This window comes from Ceratotherium simum, chromosome 4 (genome assembly GCF_057802395.1).
Source record: "Ceratotherium simum simum isolate JZ-2026a chromosome 4, ASM5780239v1, whole genome shotgun sequence".
NCBI classification, from domain to species: Eukaryota; Metazoa; Chordata; class Mammalia; order Perissodactyla; family Rhinocerotidae; genus Ceratotherium; species Ceratotherium simum.
In genome coordinates this window covers 74,757,124-74,779,403 of record NC_141903.1, presented here as the reverse complement: position 1 = coordinate 74,779,403, position 22,280 = coordinate 74,757,124, and the positions used below count along the sequence as shown (strand labels likewise).

Genomic DNA, 22,280 nt, shown 5'->3' with positions numbered 1-22,280 from the left:
CTTGCAATCTATGGTATGTTCTTCCAAATCCCAAGTGCAAAGTTTATTTTACTCAGAATTTAATTAATAAATTTTAAAATAAGGATGTTGCCTGAAAATATCATGGAAAACTGAGTAATATGCTTTAAAATTTTGTCACAGATAATTATTGCCAGTCATTTCATTTTAAATAACATGAAATGCTACGTGAAATGGTAGCATTCCTTCTATATAATTTAGTTGGGAGTTCCAATTGGATACCAGGGAGCTGAAAGCTAAAGGTTGAAGTACAGAAGCCAAATCAAATTTATGTCCATCAGTTTAAGTGACTTGACAACTATGGGAAATTATAACTTGGTTCTTTTACTTGAGTGAAAAATTTCAGCATTAAAGGATAAGTCATTATTTCTCAAAAGAAATACATAAAGCATTCTAGCTGGCAAATAATATCTGTCCAATGATTCTATTAGCATTGTTAAATAAATCTTACACATAGCACATACCACTTACTTTCATTAAAAGCATATTCAAATCCTTCCAGGGTATCAGGGAAATCAAGAGGTGGTTCATCCTTTTTCATTAGTTCATCCAAATCTATCCTAGATAATAAATCTAGAAAAGAAATGATATTAAATTTACTTATATTCATTTTAACAGCTAATAACAAAGATTATATTTTAAATTATTTTAAGTATTCTTTTGTTTTATTAGATTGCTTTTTATGTGTTAACTTAAATGTGTTAACATTACCTTAAGTGATGCTGTTAAATTTTTAAGTTCCCAAAGTGCTATACTGATGAAATACAATATCAATATAAGAACTTCGAAAATCTCAAATAATTCTCAAAACAATCACAACTCAGATCCTGTGTACCACTATGGTAACTTATTAACTTCTTCCCTTCAAAATACACAGCTATTAACTTGTACCTTATTAACCTCCTTCTATGGTTTTAAAAGTTTCAGATATTAATATGACTTTTAAAAGATCACTAAATCTTACATATAAATGAAACTACTGTTTATGAATAGAGAACTTATAAATCTAAATAGTGGTAATGCATATTATTCCATTTTTAGGGGAAAAATCACATTATTAAAATAAAACATGCTAACTGGAGAAAATTGGTTAACAAGCAGTTTTTATTCTTCACATCATTTGATTCTATATAATCAAAAAAATTGGCAACAAGGTTTTAATACACATTTTATTTTACAATCATTTTAGATTTACAGAAAAGTTGACAGATAGTACAGACAGTGTCTGTATACCCTCTGCCCAGTTTCTCCTATCAATAACATCCTACATTACCACAGTACATTTGTCAAAATGAAGAAACCAACATTGGTACATTACTATTAACTAAGCCCAGATATTATTCATCAGTTTTTCCATTAATGTCCATTTTCTGTTCCAGGATTCCATCCAGGACACCATGTAGCTGTCACATCTCCCCAGTTTCCTCTGGTCTGTGACAGTTTTCTGTCTTTGCTTCTTTTCCATGATCTTGATTGTTTTGAGGAGTACTGGTCAGGTATTTTGCAGAATGACCCTCAATTAGGTTTGTCTGATGTTTTTTTCTTGTGATTAGACTAGGGTTATAAGTTTTTAGAAAGAATACCATAGAGATGAACTGCCCTTCTCATCACATCATATCAAGAGGAACATGATACCCATAGGACATCACTGAGCATGTAAACCTCCATAAGTTCGTTAAGATAGTGTTTGCCAGACTTCTCCACTGTAAGTTATTATTTTTCCCTTCCATAATCTATTCCTTGGAAGTGACTAAATCTAGCCCACTCTCAAGTAGGGAGGGAAAGAATTATGCTCTACCTCCTGAGTAGAGAGCATCTACATATATTATTTGTAACTCTTCCGTAGGGAAGATTTATCTCTCTTCCTCCATTTACACATTCATTCAATCACTTATTTACATCAGTATGGACTCATGGATATTTATTGTATACTTTGGGTTACAATCCAATACTACATCATTTATTTTGTTGCTCAAATTGTTCCAGCTTTGGGCATTGTAAGCTCTTTCAGCTGGCTCCTATATCCCTTTGACATGCTCTCACCTTTTTGTTTTTTGAGCATTTCCTTACTTTCTGTTACTATGAGATAGTCCCAGGTTATCTTGTATTTTCCCTGCCCCAACCCTATAATCATTCTGTCAACTAGTATTTAATGATACATTTTTGGTTTGCTTTATGGGACGAGGCAAAAGTTCTCACTATATGTCATCATAGAGTCTTTATCGAAACTCATAAAAAGATAAACTTCAAATTTACTTAGTTCCAAAAACACGTGTTTTTTTAAAAAGTTTAAGTTTTGAGATTTTTCATTCTAACTCAAGTTCCTAAAGAGAAAAAGCTCCAAGGATATGTAGTAAAGCAAACCAGTCCCTTTTTCTACAAAAGAAGTATCTCAGAAGTAACACTTTATTTATGTCTCTCACTTACAGAGATATAACAAATCCATCTGTATGGATCATCAAAATAAGCTAGAGAAAAGAGTAGTTTGTCTACCCCTAGTCTCTAGTCTCTCTCCGTAGGACACAAAGATAAGCCATCAAAAAACTTGTTAAAAAAAAAAAATCATTGTTTGGTACTTTTCAAACTGCCATATTAAATAAACCTCAACTCACACACAAAAAAACCATCTTCAACATGCAAACAAAAAATGTTTCCAAAATCTCTAGTAAAATGGAACTGTCACATAATATACATACTGGGCTAAAAAAGGGATATATACAGACAAATTTCTGATTCATTAATTAGTAGAGTTCTGAATACCATGTAAATGTTCTCAAAGCAGAATAAAATAGAAGTTTTTTAATATCAAAAATTGGCTTACAGTGGCTACAAGATTCTCACTTCTCTCCTTCCAGTGAATTGAGGGTCTGGGGCAAAATCAAATTCCTTCACTTCACAGTCATCTTCCACAGTTCAAAACTTAGAAACCTTTTAATTAGACACACAGAAACCATCCAATACACAAGCAGGTGTATTACATTTAACAGCCATGTTCTCATTCTATCAGCTCAGATCATAAAATGCCATCTAATATCTATATAACATTTGAAAGATTCCACATACTTTACCTCATTTGATCATCACAACACTATAAAACAGTAGCCTGTATTATCACCTTCACTGTCTTTCAGACAAGCAAATGAGCTCAGAGAGGTAAACTGGCTTGTCCAAAATTATATCTTAATAGTAAAGTGGGATTAATAAAATCAACGTATTTCCCAATACCTAACTCAGTGCTCCTTCAAAATCATCATACTTATTTTATGTGCCTTATCAACCCTAAAATATTCTGCCTCCCTCTTCAGCACCTTATAAAGAATAAAGTTATGAATACAGAAATATGTTTTTGCTTTGCTCAAAATCTTCCTTTGAGTGATAAAATGAACAATTGAATAAACAGGCATTCCTCAAACTTCTCCTCTGTCAACTAGAGAACCAGATACAGACATTTTTTATTTCATTAGCATTGAGAAGACATGTAGAAAGGAATTGTCAGAAATTTTTTCTTCTTCTTTGTAAAAGAAAAGCAATACTGTATAGCTGCATTTTACACCAAGATTGGGTTCCAAAGGCAGTGGATTAGGCAAAAACCAAGTTTTACTAAAACATTTCCATTGAAAATCCCTTCAATTACCCTACAGTACAACTGAATCCATATAACCTAAATATGCATCAGATGCGACACAACTGTTTTTTCTAAAACATGCCTCTGGTGATTAAAGTGATTCAGCAACTGGAATTCTGAATGCAATAACTAGATTCTACATGCAATAACTAGATAAAAATACCATTTGATACCTAAAAGAACTGAAAACAGAGACTCAGATATTTGTTCACTCACGTTCATAGCAGCATTATTTAATAGCCAAAAGGCAGAAGCAACCCAAGTGTCCATAGACAGATGAATGGTGTGATGATTAATTTTATGTGTCAGCTTGACTGGGCCATGGGGAGCCCAGATATTTGGTTAAACATTATTCTGAGTATGTCTGTGAAGGTGTTTCTGGATGAGATTAACATTTGAATCTGTAGACTGAGTAAAGCAGATGGCATTCCCCACTTCCCCAGCCCTCCCCCTCGTCCGAATATGGATCAACCTCTTTAGCTCCACTGAAGGCCTGAATAGAACAAAAAGGCTGAGTAAGACAGAATTCCCACTCTCTGCATGACTGTCTTCAATCTAGGATGTCAGTCTTCTCTTGCCTTCAGACTCAGACTCAGACTGGAACTTACACCATCGGCTCTCCTAGTTCTCAGGCCTTCTGGTTTGGACTAGAACTATACCATCAACTCTTCTGGGTCTCCCACTTGCCACCTATAGATCTCGGGACTCCTTGGCCATCATAATTATGCGAGCCAATTCCTCTGGAAAACCTTGACTAATAAAGACTTTGGCACCAAGAGTAGTCCTATAGGAACAGAATGTTAAGAATGAGTTAATTGGTTCTGGGGGTTCTGGAACTGGCTCTCTAATCTGATTGGATTTAAAGATGTTAATGACTCTATTTCCAGTAGTAAAGAGAGCACTGAGAGTCCTTGGTGTGATCCGGCAATAGAGATATGCACAATATTTCCAATGGAAATTCCTAATCAACCACTTATAAGAAGTAAGGAGCTGAGTAACTTTGAATGTGATACTTTCAAACACTTGGAAAACTAACCAATATAATGAGATTAGCTGGATGCTCCTAATGTCACCAGACAAAGCGGTGAAAGCAAAGGACAGCGATTTGAATTCCCAGCTTAAGCGCAGCATAAATTAAGTGAAAGTTTCTGTGTGTGCACTGAAGACCCTTATTTCCCGTAGCCACAGGGCTGAGATTGCTGAAAATCAAACAAAGAATCTCATCCTGAATTACCATGCAAGTAGAACTACCAGCCCTGCAGGTGTCTACTGTTAAAGTGAGGGCATCTGATTGAGAAAGAATGAGAACATGTAAGTTGAAATGGTGACATGTAGGAAACCCTAAAGAAGCTGGGGACAATGAGCCTCTAAATTCTAAGTCTTCTTTGCCAGTGAAAGACAACTCCCCACCCTCAGTGGAAGCAGTCTCTCTACCCTCTGAAGGAATTAACCTGCATTGCCCTGAGGACACTGTAATGGCCTCCCATTAGGCAGCTGCCATGTAAGACAAAGCCAATTCTTTTCAGGACCCAACCCCCAAACTCTTCTTTGCTTCTAGACTTTCCTATAAAGGTGAGGTATAAAGTATGACTCAAGAGGAGGAATACAACGCTCCAAAAGTACTACTTGGGTTTTCTAATTTATACAGACATAAATCCAGAGAATATGCGTGGGAAGGGATATTAAGGGTGTGGGATAATGGCAGAAGGAACCACCAAGTCATATTTACTGATATAGGCTCACTAAGCAGAGATTCTGTATTTAACGTTGCAGCTTAGGTAGTTAGGAAGGGCTCTAACAGTTTGAGTGGTTGGCTGAAACACAGACCAAAAGAGTGAATTACAAATGCCAGACCTGCTTTGGTTTAACACAGAGGAAAGGATTCAAAGCTTTAGGGAGACAGGAATGTTAGAGTGGATATGTCATTGAAGATTTATTCATCCACAGTGAGAGAGACCAGACAACATACCTTTCACCACCACTATAAGAAATAAATTTGTGAGGAGAATTCTGGCATCTTTGAAGAGCTCTGTGAAGGCTCTTCTCTTATGCCAGACCTTACAGTGGGAAATGAAGTCACTGAATTGGGAAACCTAAATGCAATGAGAGTAATTGGTTCCCGGGGTGGCAGCAGCCAAGTGGCCACACTCAACTGCCAAAGGCAAAGTGGGTCTGGTTACCATTATGGACAGTAATCATAACAGTCTGACTTGCACAGAACTATGGCAATGGCTAGCTGATCATGTTCCTAGAAGTGAAACAGATAGAAAGCCTACTAAATTAGTACTTGATGTATAAGTAGAAAAGTTCTAGGTCAAATGAACAAAAATCTAACCTGAATCATAAAAACAGAGTCAGAGTCAGTTCCAAGACTTAAGACTTTGGGTTACACACCCAAAACCTCTTGGGAGAAGGGGAGGCTGAGTCCCCTTAAGGATTATACAGTTAATCCTTCTCCCAGCATTCCTCAAAGGGACCTATGGCCTTTTACCAGGGTAACTGCACTGGGGAAAAGGAAATAATCAGAACTTTTGGGGACTTCTGGACACTGGCTCTGAACTGACACTGATTCCAGCAAATCCAAAAGGTCACTGTGGTTCATCAGTCAGAGTAGGGGCTTATGAAAGTCAGGTGATCAATGGAGTTTTAGTGGGTCCCTGAACACATTCTGTGGCTATTTCTCTAGTTCCAGAATGTATAATTAGAACAAATATCTCAGCAGCTGGCAGAATCGCCATATTGGTTCCTTGACCTGTACTGTGGAATCAGGGCTATTGCAGGAAAGGCCAAGTGGGAGCCCCGAGAACTGCCTCCACCTAGGAAAAAAGTAAACCAAAAGAAATACTGCATTCCTGGAGGGACTGCAGAGATTAGTGCCACCATGAAGGACTTGAAAGATGCAGGGGTGGTGATTCCCATCAGATCCCCATTCAATTCACCTATCTAGCCTGTCCAGAAGACAGATGGAACTTGGAGAATGACAGCGGATTATCATTAAGCTTAACCAGGTGGTGACTTCAAATGCAGCTGCTATACCAGATGTAGTTTCATTGCTTGAGCAAATTAACACATCCCCTGGTACCTGGTATGCAGCTACTGATCCGGCAAATGCCTTGTTCTCCATCACTGTCAATAAAACCCACCAGAAGCAGTTTGCTTTCAGCTGGCAGAGCCAGCAATACACCTTCACTGTCCTACCTCAGGAATATATCAACTCTCCAGTCCTACGTCATAATTTAGTTTGCAGGAATCTTGATCACCTTTCCCTTCAACAAGGTATCACTCTGGTCCATTACATTAATGACAGTATACTGATTGGACCTAGTGAGCAAGAAAGAGCAATTACTCTAGACTTATTGGTAACACATTGGCATCTCAAAGAGTGGGAAATAGATCTGACAGCCTCTTTTCCCAGCCATCCCTGTCAGTGCCCAATGGGTTCATGAACAAAGTGGCCATGGTGGCAGGGATGGAGGTTATGCATGGACTCATCAATACAGACCTCCACTCACCAAAGCCAACCTGACTACAGCCACTGATGAGTGTCCAATCTGCCAGCAGCAGAGACCCATACTTAATCCCCATTACGGCACCATTCCCCAGGGTGATCAGCCAGCTGCCTGGTAGCAGGTTGACTACGTTGGATGCCTTCCATCATGAAAGAGGGAGTATTTTGTTCTTACTGGAATAGACACTTTCTCTTTCCCCACATGCAATGCTTCTGCCAAATCTACTATCCATGGACTTACAGACTGCCTTATCCAACATCATGGTATTCCACATAGCATTGCTTCTGATCAACGAGCTCACTTCACAGCAAAAGAAGTGCAGCAATGGGCCTATGCTTGTGGAATTGACTTGTCATACCGGGTTCTCCAACATCCTGAAGCAGCTAGTTTGATAGAATGGTGGAATGGCCTTTTGAAGATTCAGTTACAGTACCAGGTAGGTGGTAACACCTTGCAGGGCTGGGGCAAGATTCTCCAGAAGGCTGTATATACTGGATCAGTGTCCAATACAGTCACTGCACTCCATAATGACATTTCAGTCAATGACGAACTGCATATACAACTGTGGTCCAATAGGATTAGTACCATATAGCCTAGGTGTATAGTAGGCTATCACATCTAGGTTTGTGTAAGTATATTCTATGATGTTTGCACAACGACAAAATCGCCTAACAACGCATTTCTCAGAACATATCCTCGTCATTAAACGATGCATCACTGTATATGGTGCTGTTTCTCCCACAGCCAGGATTCACAGATCTAGAAATTAACAGTAAAAATGGGATTGTTACTACTCACTGTTACCCCAAGTGAACAAGGAAAGAATGTCCATTTTCACTATTCTTATTTAACATAGTATTGGAAGTCCCAGACAGCACAAAAAAAGCAAGAAAGGAAATAAAAGGCATATAGATGGAAAGGAAGAAACAAAGCTGTCCAATTTGCAAATGACATGATGGTCTACATAGAAAATCCCAAGGAATCTACCAAAAAAGCTCCTAGAACTAATAAGTGACTTCAGCAAAGTCACAGGATATAGTATCAACATACAAAATTTGATTGTATTTTCATAAACTATCAGTAAACATGTGGCAACTGAAATTAAAAACACAACACCATTTACAATCACTCTAAAAATTAAAACAAGTATAAATCTAATAAATGTATAAGACATATAAGCTGAATATTACAAAATGCTGATAAAGGAAATCAAAGATCTAAATAAATGAGAGACATACCATGTTCATGCATTGGAAGACTTAATAAAAATGTCAATTCTCCCCACATTCATCTATAGTTCTAAATACAATTCTTATCAAAATCTCAGTAAAATTTTTTTTTTGCAGATACAGACAATTTTACTCTAAAATTTACATGGAAAGGCAAACAACCCAGAAGAGCGAAACAATTTTGAAAAAGAAGGAAGTGGAAAGAATCACTCTACTCAATTTTAAGATTTACTACATAGTACGGTTATCAAGAGAGTATGGTATTAGAGAAGAGACAGACACAGATCCATGTAACAAAAGAGAGAACCCAAAAACAAGCCCAACCAAATATACCCAATTCATTTTTGACAAAGGTGAAGAAGTAATTCAATCGTGAAAAGACAGTCTTTTTCACAAATGGTGCTGGCACAATTGGAGATCAACAGGCAAAAAAACAAACCTTGACTAAAGTCCAACACCTTATATAAAAATTAACTTAAAATGCATCATTAATTTAAAAGTAAAATCTAAAACCAGAAAACCTTTAGAAGAAAACATAGGAGAAACTCTTCAGGAACCAGGGCTAGGCAAAGAGTTCTCATACATGACACCAAAAGCACAATCCATCACAGAAAAAATTGATAAATAGAACTGTTTTAGAGATAAAGATTTATTCAGTTTGCCAATTTGTACTAAAATATATTTTACTACGCGTTTGCCATTTCATTTTCTAGTATTTCCAATATGACTCCTTCATTAATCCTTACAAGCTCATGAGTACTAAGCATTCTGACTCTTATTGTACCGATGAAGAAATGATTCACATAAGTAAGCAACTGTTCATGGTAATTGTAAAAACCCTGAGTCTGAATCCAGATAGTTCTATCTTTAGATCCTATCCATACTCTTTTAATGTCACCGTACTATCTCTAAAATCCAGAAAATCAATCTAAACTTATATATACTGCTCATCGAAGTGTAAATTAGAACCATAACTTGGGAAATCCAATTTTCACATTATCAAGTAAGGTTGAAGATACACAAAATCTATCTAGATAGAAACCCAGCAAGTCTCTTTAGATGGAAACTCACACACATTTCTGTCCTCTCTCCTAAATCAACCATTATTCTGAGTGTGCTGGTTATTCCCAGCAGCATACAAACATGCAGTAAAACCTTCTATAGCATTCTCTACAGCTGTCTCCAATTCCTCTCTTCCCATTCTCTACTGAAGTTCTCCAACACAGCTTTCATTTCCATCAATTCACTGAAACAGCTTTTGTGAAGATCACCAATGACCTCTACACTGTCAAATCCAAAAGTAAATTCTCAGTCCTCCTCTAACCTGACTCATCTTCATGACTAAACTAATTACTCCCATTTTCTTCATTTGGTGTTCAGGATCTCTCCCTTGATCCTGGTTCTCAGCCTATCTTACTAGAAATCCATTTTCAGCCTCTTTTGCTGGTTCCTCCTCATCATCCTGACCCTAAGGCTGAGATGCCCTAGGGCTCAATCTTCAGATCTCTTCTCTTTTCTGGCTACACTGACATCTCTGGTGATCTCAATTAGGACCATAACTTTAAATATTATCTCTACGCTAATGAGTCCCAAAACTTTTATCTCTAACCCAAATGCTCTCCCAAACTCCACACTCAACTTCTCCACTTTCATATTTAAGTGGCATCTCAATTTAATATTTAACATGTCTAAAACCTAACTCCACCAACACTGCAACTTGCTTTTCCCACAGTTTTCTTAATCTAATTAATGGCACCAATCTTAGAGCTATTTAGGCCAGAACCTTCAAAGTTATCTTAGTTTCTTCTCTAACATCCCATGTCTAATCCAAAAGCAAATCAAGTTATCTCTTCCTTCAAAGCATCAGAATCTGTCCATTCTTCATCATCCCCTCTGCTACCACCCTAATCCAAGATATCATCATCTTTCACATTTGTGAGGAGAAAACAACGCTCTTAGCCATTTTCCATTTTTGTAGGTAAGGGCTAGTTACACCACCCCCTTGACAAATCATTAGCTCTAAAAGCAGGAACAAGGTGAGGCAAATTGAGCTAAGAAACTGGGTGCTTTCAAAGCATAATATGCTTTAGGCTTTCATGAAAAGAAGGTAGTAGGAGAGATTCTTGGGGTATCTTTATCATCAAGCCTGGCACAGCAGTGTAGGACAGCAGCTAGGGATTCAGAGAAGTGGCCATAGCCAAGATAGTCTGGTATATATTCAGCTGGGGCATCTCCTACAAAGCATCTTGAAGACCAGATAAACTCTACACGCTGAATCAAGTAAAAGAGACTCACTCTTATCATCTGGCATAGTTGGCATCTTGACATTTAGAAAACCCGTAAGACTTTTTTCTACCATCAAAGAAACTAACTGAGAGACTTGCACAAGTTAGTTAGATAAAATGACCTTGGGCAAGTCACTAGACAGACTGAAATATATGATAATGGAGAAAACTTCAGTGGATTGGAGTTATGGATTGGAATACTTCAAAGTATTCAACAATGGATACTTCTTTCAGGAGTAAAATTATTTTAGGTAGCAGATTTAAAAAGTCTAGAACTGTTTAAAGTTCTAGCCTTCAAAAAGTCATTTAAGAAGTCTAGAACTCAAAATTCCCAAAGACTATCTAAGGCAGATTCCCTCTGAGGTGTTAACATGGAAGGCCTCTCAAAATATCCCTAGTGCCAATGCCACAAAGATAGAATACAGGATTAGGCAGATCATTATCCTAACCTAGTACGACATTCCAATCAAGAACGACATGGTAAGGGCACTAGTCTTGACTCAAGGGTCCTATAGTGTTCCTTTTACCATTAAGTATATAACCTTGAATAAGAAAAGCATTAAGAACTCTTACAGCCGTAAATTTACATAATTCTATGATTTATTTACTGAGTACATACTACATCTCAGACACTGAGATAGTTGCTGTGAGGGATACAAATAATTACAAATAAAGTACTGATATTCTTATTTTAGAATTGAAATGAATAGAAGGTCACCTGAATACTCCTATACCTTCATTAGGCACAATGAAAATATCCTAAAAAAGCAAATTAAGTATGTACCTTTCAGTGCTGTAGTCTTTTCTTTTTCATCTGGACCTCCCTGCTGGATTTGTGACATGCTTATCCAAATTGGCAACAAAATTAAAGAGCTCAAGGAAATAGACATCAATCTTCAGAAGACAGTCTAGAATGAATGAAAGCAATAAATTAACCTCTACTCAATCCTACCTTCTCCACAAGAACTTCCTAGATCCTCCCAGTTCGGATTAATCTCTCTATCCTGATTTCCCACTACATTTTGTTGATGCCTATACCACAGTACTTATCACAGCCTGCCTTGCGTCATAGTTATTTATGTATTTGTCTGGTTCAGCTAACAGATTACAAGCCGCAGGATAGAAGTATCAAGTTTTTGTCATCTTTATATCTCTCATGTCACCAAACACAATACCTTATACATAAAGATACCTTAGGTTGCTGAATTGAATTTAGCTAAACTTACTATTTAGGTTTAGTTCTCTATCATGTAGTGTTTTTAAAAAATATCTTCAGGTAGTTTTAAAAACTTGAAATTTCTTCTAGAATAAACTGTAAGCATATGCGATTTACAAGGTTAGAATGTCTTCCTCCTGGAACATGCAGTCAGAAGGAGAAAAATACATAAATACATAAAGTAGCTAAAAATTACCTCTAGTGTAATTCAAAATACAACTTTAAGGGAAAAAACTAGCTCTTTTAAAAATAAAACTATGCCAAATTCAATGTCTGGAAACCATACTCCATAAATGGCACTCCAGTAAATAATCATAATATAAAATTATGATTTATTAAAATCGAATTCTGCTCTACTTTGGCTTAAACTATAAATAGATAGCTTTTCCCAGGGGGCCCATGAACAGTAAAAAAAAAAAAACCACTATTCCTAAAGTTTAAAAGAAAAAAATGCAATACATGCAATGGAAAAAATTAAACTAATTTAGTCAATCCACAACTGTTAACGAAATTATATAAAAACTACATTCACGACAATAATAAAACAAGATTAAATATTACTCTGATTGAGGAACCGAAGTGATTTGCTACCCACAAAGCAAACTACAGTTAATATTCAGAAGTATTTTATAACTATTTTCTAAAAATGAAGCATATTCATGATCAGCGGAGTATAGCAGAAAATACTTTTAAAAACCCAAATACTGAAAATAATATTTTAAAACTATGAATATTCCAAATAGTGATAAATCAATACTGCCCTTAGCTCAATTCTAACCGTAGGTGAGGTGGTATAAGAAGAAGGGCCCTCCAGCTCTACCACTAACTAGCCATGTGCCCTTGACAAATTATTTAACTTCTCTGTGCTTTATTTTCCACATTTGTAAAATGGAAATGATAAGCATGCTTCCCTCATAGTGTTACAGCGAGGTTAAACGTAAAACATTTAGTATAGTGCCTGATGCATAATTAAGTGCTCAACATATGTAGGCTTATATTCTGTAACTGTTGTAAATGTATCCTAGCTTCACCACCTAATAATGCCTCTGTGGCCAGGGACAAGTCATTTAATATTCAAAATCTTCAGTTTCTTCATTTATAATGTAGCTCATATAACAGTGGTTGAAAATTAATATTATAGAAGGTTCGTATAGCTGATCATTGCTATTACTAGCAGTATTATTGCTTCCCAATGGTGTGAGGATTCCTAATATAGGAAATACTAATAGAAAATAAGACTTTTTGACTGGGAAAGCATTTTCACTTAGCATGGAAGTAGTTGTTATTTTTCTTCTGTGAATAGGTAACTCAAAACTCTGTAAATTCTGTGTGAATAAAATGTGTCTACATTCCTTCAAGAAACAGATCCTAGTCTATAGGGTGGGCCATGAGCAAGACACCAGGGTGCAATGGTGAGTAAAACAGACATGGCCACAACCCAGGAAGGGGCTTACTCTCTAACTACCAAATCAAACTGCCAAATAGCCACAGATAAAATATATAAGACCTAGACTGTTAATTATAACAGTTATTAAAAAGCTATATATATACAAGGGCCATCAATTTACATTCAGGAATTAGTCTTATCTGTCAAGTCCCACAAGTTCGTGCACAAGTTTCACCAGAAACTCCTTATTATACACCATGCTGTAGCAAAAATTAAAGAGAAATGTTCATAATGAGAGATTCCACACAGTGTTCTTTCCTAACAATCCCACAACTAAATTATCTACAGGGGACTTCTTGCATTTTTTCACTCTATCCTTCTGCTAATTCAGTACTTCTTCTAAATATATAAACTGCCAGGTTACTTTTCATTGGCCCCAAATTGTCTGGTTTCTAAACAGAACAATTTATACGATTATATTAGTGTGACTGTTTTAACAAAAGTGCAATTATAAAATATTTTTGGTGCTAGAGTCATTTTCAAGACTCACATTTTTTTTTTTTTTTTGTGAGGAAGGTCAGCCCTGAGCTAACATCCATGCCAATCCTCCTCTTTTTGCTGAGGAAGACCGGCCCTGAGCTAACATCTATTGCCAGTCCTCCTCCTTTTTCTCCCCAAAGCCGCAGTGGATAGTTGTTTGTCATAGTTGTACATCCTTCTAGTTGCTGTATGTGGGACATGAAGCGGTGCGTCGCTGCGCGCTCGGGATCCGAACTCGGGCCGCCAGTAGCGGAGCGTGCGCACCCAACCACTAAGCCATGGGGCCGGCCCCTAAGACTCACATTTTAAAGTTCTGGGGATCTAATGTATAGCATAGTGACTATAGTTAACAATACCGTATTGTATACTTGAAAGTTGCTAAGAGAGTAGATCTTAAAAGTTCTCACCACAAAAAAAAAAAGGTAACTATGTGAGGTGATGGATGTGTTAACTCACCTTACTGTGGTAATCACTTGTATGTCAAATCATCACACTGTTACACCTTAAACTTACATAATGTTATACGTCAATTATATCTCAATAAAGCTTGAAAAAAAGCTCTAAATACTCTACAGCATTTAATAACACATTGTCCCTTTAGACTCTGATCTCCATGACGACAGGTATCATGTCTGTCCCTAGCATAATGTCTGGCACGTTTGGAGCTCAATGGATATTTGTCAAATTTACAAATAAATAAGCAAAAGATAGAGGGAAAAAAGAAAATCCACATTTTAAAGAATCATTTTCAAGATTCCCAAGATTAAATATCAATTAATAATCATATTCTTATTTTACATGAGACAACCGAAAAATACATGTCACAATTCACTGAAGTGATGATAAATAAGTTAGGAGACTACTAATCACTATCTGTGACCCTAAACCTTACAGCAGCAGATGCAAAGCAGGTAAGCATGAAGCTAAAGCAATCTGTCTGTTGCTCTCTAATTCACTGCCAGATTTTTTACCTTCTCGAGTTATTTTCCATGGCTGTGGCCCAGCTGGTGAAGCTAAATCAGAACATTATAAATTCTCAACTTAGTTTTCCTAATAAAAATTCAGAGTTATAACATGCATGACAACAGATAAACAGTACTGAAAATGCAGCCAGCAAGCCCTTTGATACATTTGATATATATTAATATGTGCACTCGATGTAGTTTATTTAGTATTATCTGATGGACGTTAGGTTATAGGGAATAAAGTGGTGGAAGGTTTTTACTGATGTGAATTGGGACACAGTTGACATGTTATATACTTCATGATAACCACGGCTGTTTAAATATGGTTTCCTAGAAATGGTTACGGTATAAACTAGATTCAACATCTCAGTTTGCGATTTCATTCTGTGAACTACACAAAGCAATTATCATATCTTCTTCCCTTCTATGATTCCAACAGAGAACCCACTATGTATAAATAAAGCTATAAATAACTTGTCATGTGTAACGGTTATCCAGTCAGCATTTCAAAACATGAAACAGTAGACTATTTCTTAGTTGTCCTGTTTGCTCAAAATATGGCATAAGCACTTACAAAATGTGCAGAAGGATACACAGAAGCTTCAGTTTTCTACATCTGTTTGTTTTTAGGCAGGTAGCAAATAGGAACTAGATACAGATGATTTTGCAAGAGAAGGCCTTTCCACCTCATATTCTGAATGCAGTAATGAAAGTACAAAATATATCACAAGACAAGTAAAATTGGGTTAATTCCCTGGGGCCCTTGGAGCTGGTTTGGTCCCAAAGATCAATGCTCACCAAGTCAGGCTCTAGTTGTTCATCAGCAAAGTTTTTAGTTCATAATAATCCTGGACAGTTTATAGTTCTGAGGCTACAGTGTGAAAAATATGCTTTGAAGCGTGTGTGTGTACGCAGATATACGGGCACTGGGGAAGAGGCTGGAGAATGAGGGCATCAGGCTGGAGCAGACATGGAAAACAATGCCCAGGATAACATGGGCTCTTGGTGCATAGAAAATGGTGGTTTCTATAGAGAATATAACCTATGTTTGGATCAAGGTTTAGCTCAGACTAGGAATACCTGGTTCCAATCCAAACCTATCTAAAATAATTCCTTCGTTTCCCAAGCAATGTGATATGATAGGTTTGGAAGGAGAAAGCTAGGTTATTAATATCAATTCCACCACCTAGTAGCTCAGTGACCTTGAGAAAGTCACAAGTTCTCTAACCTAAGTAATGGGAATAAAAAAGAAAATAAGAGCACTTCCCTTTACAGGGAGATTATGAAGAATATATGAAAGAATGCACACAAAAATATTTTTCAAACTATAAATTCCTCTATAAATATTAGTAAGCCACATACTATCAGAAATAATTGGGTTCCAATTAATTTGTGCTCAAACCTAAGAAGAATTTCCAAATCAGTCCAGCTTACAGGAATGAGAAACTTTTGATGTGCATCATTTAGATGAATTCTAAGAACAAATAATAAAGCCCCACAATAAATACCTGTTGAGTTGACTTGGGTTTCCAAGACTATACTGAAAATAATCATAATTGAATTTAAATTAATTTTTTGGTATAATTTGTTTACTTTTTTTTTCCAATCTTATTAAAACATGTGCCTGGAAAATGTTCAAGCATGTGAATTTCACCTTCATTTAGATTAAAGTTGTGTCCAAAGAAGAACACTGTTCCAATTATCTCCTAAATACACACACTGGTCACAAAGTCACTGAGTCCTTTCATACCCATTATCGTATTAGGTCATCGCCACAACTGGCAGGGTAGGCAGAGTTAACATATCTGCATTTTACAGAGATGAGGCATCCTGGGCTTTCAGAAGCTAAGTAACCTGGCTAAGGCATCCCAGATGGTAAGGGGTGGTTGGGATTCTAACTCTGGTCTTCTGACTCCTCATTGTATGCTCCTTCTACTCCACCATGCTAGTAGAGCCAAACTACTCATCTTCAACTAGAAAAATAATTCCAGTTTCTTCACCCTATAGAAGGTTTTCACTCTTGTGTACTAATCTATATTATCAGAAAGTATTACAGTTTAGAGTTTGGGCAAGTTGAAAGTAGTTAATCATATACATATATAGACAAAAGCTGTCAACCAAAATTGTCTCAGTCTATTTGGTTTGCTATTCAGAATTAAGACTGATACAAATTACTCCCCATCATTTTTCACAATACTTTGGTAAATGAAGCATCTAAAAGAAAGTCAAAAGTCAAGGAATATCAAATACAAAGATTTTAGAAGAAACTCATATTGCACTACTGTGTCTTTTTAACAGGTTCCGAAATTGGCAGCCATCTGGTTAGGTTTCACATTGTCTTTTGGCTACCAAAAAGGCAGAAACTCAACAATGCTAGAATGAAAACCTTAGAATATCTGCAAGACAACGCTAGAACCGAAGCTACGAAATTAAACAAGAGCTAAGATAATTCTCAATTTTGAAGCCCCTCAAAAGAAAAAATAATTTAAGTAGTCTTTTATGAAGTCTTCATAATATGCAGCAGAAACAGCAGAGCTATGGTTGAGGAGAAAATAATTCCCAAAAAGAAGATATGCTCAAAATTTCAGAAAAACAGAATATGTCAAACAAATAGTAGCCTCTTTTATATGGGTCAAATATAAATGTCGTGTAAGTTACTTAAGAGACTCTAGTTCTATGGTAAACATAAACAATAAAACATAAGTAATATTACAAATGTACATAACTCCAGGCCAAAATGAACAAGTAGAAACTGTCTTCATAAGATTTCAAAGTCACCAATACCATGAAATAGCAATAATAACACCGTTAATTTGCAAAGCCTGCATCAAATTTTTTCATTCCATAAATGCACTTACTAGCATCTCTGCTAAACCTTGTGAACGCAAGGTTCAACCTAGATGGTAAAATATAAAATGCATGTGGTGGACACTGAGGTGAACCCCAGAGGCCCCTTCCAGGGGAACTCGCTGCTCAGCAGCAGGGAATGCAGTCAGCAAATAGCCTCCAGGTGTTCATCACCACTTCAGAGTCTGCCTCAGATGCAGAGAGTTGCCTCAAGGTCATGCCTTTCCCAGGTCGACCCTCAGTTGCCGACTGAGCCAAGTGGGATTATGAAGGCCCAGCCATCTCAGCGTGTCGCAGGAGAACTCTGACAGGCAATATTTGCTCCAGAGCTCGCCGCCAGGTTGGTGAAGGTTTTGTCAGGCCTGCATTACATTCAACTTCTCCCTCTGAGCAATCCTGTTGTCCTTCTTTTCACAAGTGTTGATCCCTAAGAAACATCTTGCACTCCAAATTTTGTCTCAGTATCTGCTTCTGGAAAATCCAAGCTGTGACAATGTACTTTTCCAAATGTTTTTTCCGAAAGTTAAAAAAATTTCTGATATTAAGAGACAAGATGTATCCAGAATATATAAAGAACTCTGGCAACTCAATAATAAAAAGACAACCTAATTAAAAAAATGGACAAAGACTATGAATACACATTTCTCCAAAGAACATATACAAATGACTAAAAAGCAATGACCAAAAAGCACAAAAAAGACATGCTCAACATCATTAGTCATTAGGAAAATGCATATCAAAATCACAATAAGATACCACTTCACACCCTATACACAGCTATAATCAACAAGAAAGACAATAACAAGTGTTGGTGAGAATGTATAGAAATTGGAACCCTCATACATTGTTAGTGGGTATGTAAACTGGTGCAGCCACTTTAGAAAAGTGGCTAGTTTGGCAGTTCCTCAAAATGCTAAACACAGATTTACAATATGACCCAAAAATTCCACCTTCATGAAGGTGGAAAACTTCATGAAGTTTTCATAATACGCAGCAGAAATAGCTAATAATAGGTCCATACCAAAACTTAAATGTTCACAGAAGCATTATTCATAATTGCCAGAAAGTAGAAACAACTTAAATGTCTATCAAGTGATAAATGGATAAACAAAATGTGGTATATCTGTACACTAGAATATTATTCATTAATTAAAAAGGAATGAAGTAGTGACACATGCTACAACATGAATGACCTTGAAAACATTATGCTAAGTGAAAGAAGCCAGTTACAAAAGAGCACATATCATCTGATTCCATTGATATGAAATGTCCAGAATAGGCAAATCCACAGAAACAGAAAGTAGATTAATGGTTTTCAGGAGTTGAGGGGGTGGAGAATGAGGAGTGATTGCTAATGGGTTCATGGTTTCTTTTTGATGTGATGATTCCAATAGTCTAAAGGGGACATTTGCATGGGAGTAGTATCCTCCACTGTGTATTAAATGGCTTTCTCTCTCCATCTCTTCTTTTCTACAGCTATAATGCCAAAGGTCAAGGCACAGTCTCGAAAGGGAGGAGGCTGGAGCACCTCACTCACTCTTCTCTTTTCCTTCCATGAAATAGGAGTGATAAGTGGACTTGAGGCTGACTCATGTAAAGAACTTCTCTCTTCAAATGTCCCTACCATCCCTGCCACCAGAACAAAGCTGACAACCAGCTAAGCCTGCTCTATCTAGACATTAGGGGCAAAAGTTATTTTCCAGGTATAAAAGGTGAACGTTATATATAAACTTTTTGTAAATCAAAGTGCTCTTGTCTAGCTTGTTTTGGTTCTGTGCAGTGGGGTGTTCTCTGTCGATGGTCATTTGCCTCCCTGGCCTGTCACTATCCCTTGCATACATGCATACATCTTCCAAGGAGAATCTGGTCAGAAGCACTGATTCACTTTGGTCATGATTTAGTTAATTCCCTGGCCACATACCACCTAATAGCACCCCAATTTTACCACATTTCTAACAAGGATTGAAATTTGGTAAAAACTGCTTTATTATTATTATTATTTGATTATTATCACAACTAACCCCACACATTGTACTAACTTACTTCAAAGTTAGAAACATACCATTTGCTGTGGGAAAAAAAATGAAAATAAACTTGAGATAGTTTGATTGTTGAAAATAATCAGTTTACTCTTAAGACCAGTAAGTTATACTAATAACACCAGCAATAAAGTTTAATGGCAAAGTTAAGCCTTGTGGATACCACAACTGTACTGCAAATAAGGCATTCAAGTACCACTCATATCCAATGTCTACTGACAGTGTACTCATTGTTTATTTAAGGGGAAAATCTCTGTGAAGCCTGACTTTACCTAACTGTGTTAACAACTATGAATGGTATCATTTAAGTGCCTTTAGAATGGGTTGGGTGTTTTTCTTTTGTTTTCTGTGTTTTTCTTGTCTTCTAGAATATCCCAATTCTTTATGAAGTGATAGGACTTTCTAGAATTTCATGTTTGTACCATATTTCAACAACGCCCTCATCCTGGGACCAACAGGCAATGATCTCAGGACGATTTGGGGAGGCTCTATATTGCTATGATACCACAAATATCTGATCTGAAAAAAAAAGAATTAGGAATTTGAAACTTCAAGTCACCTTTTTAAACTACCATATTAGTTACAGTGGTTATTTACTTTATTCGGAAAACAATATACCCAATTCATACCTTGCCTAAATTAACAAAGGATATGAGGCAGCAAAATTCTCTCATTCCAAAAACAAAGAGCTTTGAACCCTCCTGGCTTCCACAAAATATTTTTCCTCCACAAAAGACAACCATCGCTTAGTCACATTATTAATTGCAGAAAATGAACCCTGTGGCACTGAAGTTGTCAGCACAAGGATATTTTGTGGAATGTTAAACCATTTATGCTATTAGACCTATGCTTAAACACAGTATGCCAGACAGCTCTCATTACTATTGTCTACTCAAGCACAGTGGTAGTATCCCTTCCTATGATCAAGAGAGCCAAGAATTTTACAACTAGACTTCACTTCCTACATTATAGCTAAGTCCCCTGAGGGACCCTCCTGTTGAGAATAACTAAACTCGGAAAGTACATTACAAAATATTAGAATATCTACAAATGTCACTTATTAAATTAACATAAAAGAAGAAAACCATAATAACTGAAATATCCTCAGAAAAAATATTTGATATAATTCAATACTCATTTTATGAAGAGAAGTAATAGCAAACTAGGAATAAAAAGGAACATCCTCAACATGATACAAAGGTTCAAAAAAAATTACAGTAAAATTACTCCTCATGGTAATATATTAAAAACATTCTCTTTAAAATCAGGTACCAAAAAAGAATGTCCATCATTGCCACTTTACTATTACCACTTCTAGTCAAAGTTTTCTGGAGGTTCTAAAGAGTATAATAAGATATGGAAAAAAAGATAAAAATGTATAGGGATTGAAAATATGAAAAGTTATTACTTACAGATACAACAACAACAACAAAACAAGAAGAATCAAGAAACAAGATTTTCTAGAATCAAAAAACAAGAAGAATAACTATATTATTAGGAATAAAAAGAGAACTTAGGAAGATGGTTAAAGTGATTTATATATAAAAATAAAGTGTATTCATAAATACCAGCAACAGTCAGTTATAAAGCATGTTTTTTTTTAAAAAAAGACAACATGTATAACAGCAAAAAATAAAAGCCCACATAGTAAGAATAAATCTAACAAAAGGTATGTTAAACCTATATGCAAAAAATGATAAAATGTTACCAAAAGACATTAAAGAAGACTGAAATACATGAAGTGATATACCACACTCATGAACAAAAGACTCAATACTGTGAAGATATCAGTTTTCCTCCAAATGATAAATGGATCAATACAATTCCACTCAAACCCAACAGATCTTGAAAAACTAATTCAACAAGTTCTATGGAAGAAGAATGGCCAAGAACAGCTAACACACTCCTAAAGAAGAATATGATACGAAGATTTTCCTTACCAGGTATCACAGTAATTAAGACAGTTTGTCACTAGTATTGGAAAGAACAAATTGACCAACAGAATAGAATGGAACTCCAAAACAGATCCACATAACAGAATCAGATGACACAGATGACACTGACATATCACTGGGGAAAAGACGGACTTTTCAGTAATTGGGACAAACGGTTAACTACTGAGTAAAAAAAATGAAATTAGATACCTACCTCACTCCATACACAGAGATCAATTTTGAATGGATTAAGGGCATAAATGTGAAAAGCAAACTTTAAACGTTTTAGGGGAAAATATAGGAGACTACTGTTTCGATGTTGGGGCAGAGAATACCACCGTAATGAGGTATTCTTTTACACTCACTAGTCTATAAAATATTAAGAAGTCTGACAATACCAAAAGTTAAAAAGAATGGAGTATTTTGGAGATTCTTAGTCACACTGCTGATCAAAATATAAATTAGTACAACCACTTTGGGAAAATTGGCATGAGATTTCCAAGTTAAACATTCTCATAATCTTCAACCCAGCAATCTCATATCTTGGTCCACTACTTGCTCTTGTACATGTATACCAGGAGACAGGCATGAAAATGTTCATAAAATGTTCATACCATCAAAAAAGCCAGTTTATTCATTATCTACAGCTGCATAACAAATTACTTTGAAATGTGGTTGCCAGGGGC

At 36.3% G+C, this 22,280-nt stretch overlaps 1 protein-coding gene across 12 annotated transcripts in view; it reads right to left on the bottom strand.

The window, feature by feature from the left end:
* The window catches only part of ARB2A (ARB2 cotranscriptional regulator A), a 414,663-nt gene that overhangs the window by 369,048 nt on the left and 23,335 nt on the right, over window positions 1-22,280 (bottom strand). For 9 of the 12 annotated variants that reach the window (XM_014797235.2, XM_087430043.1, XM_087430050.1 and 6 more), the window contains 2 exons: window positions 11,451-11,574; window positions 490-591 (listed from right to left, as the gene is read on the bottom strand). In XM_014797235.2, coding sequence (XP_014652721.1) covers window positions 490-591; window positions 11,451-11,556 — 208 coding nt within the window. In that variant the 5' untranslated portion in view covers window positions 11,557-11,574. Of the gene's footprint in view, window positions 1-489; window positions 592-11,450; window positions 11,575-22,280 lie in introns of those variants that run through there. The other 3 variants (XM_004420367.3, XM_087430046.1, XM_087430049.1) reach the window with 1 other exon arrangement.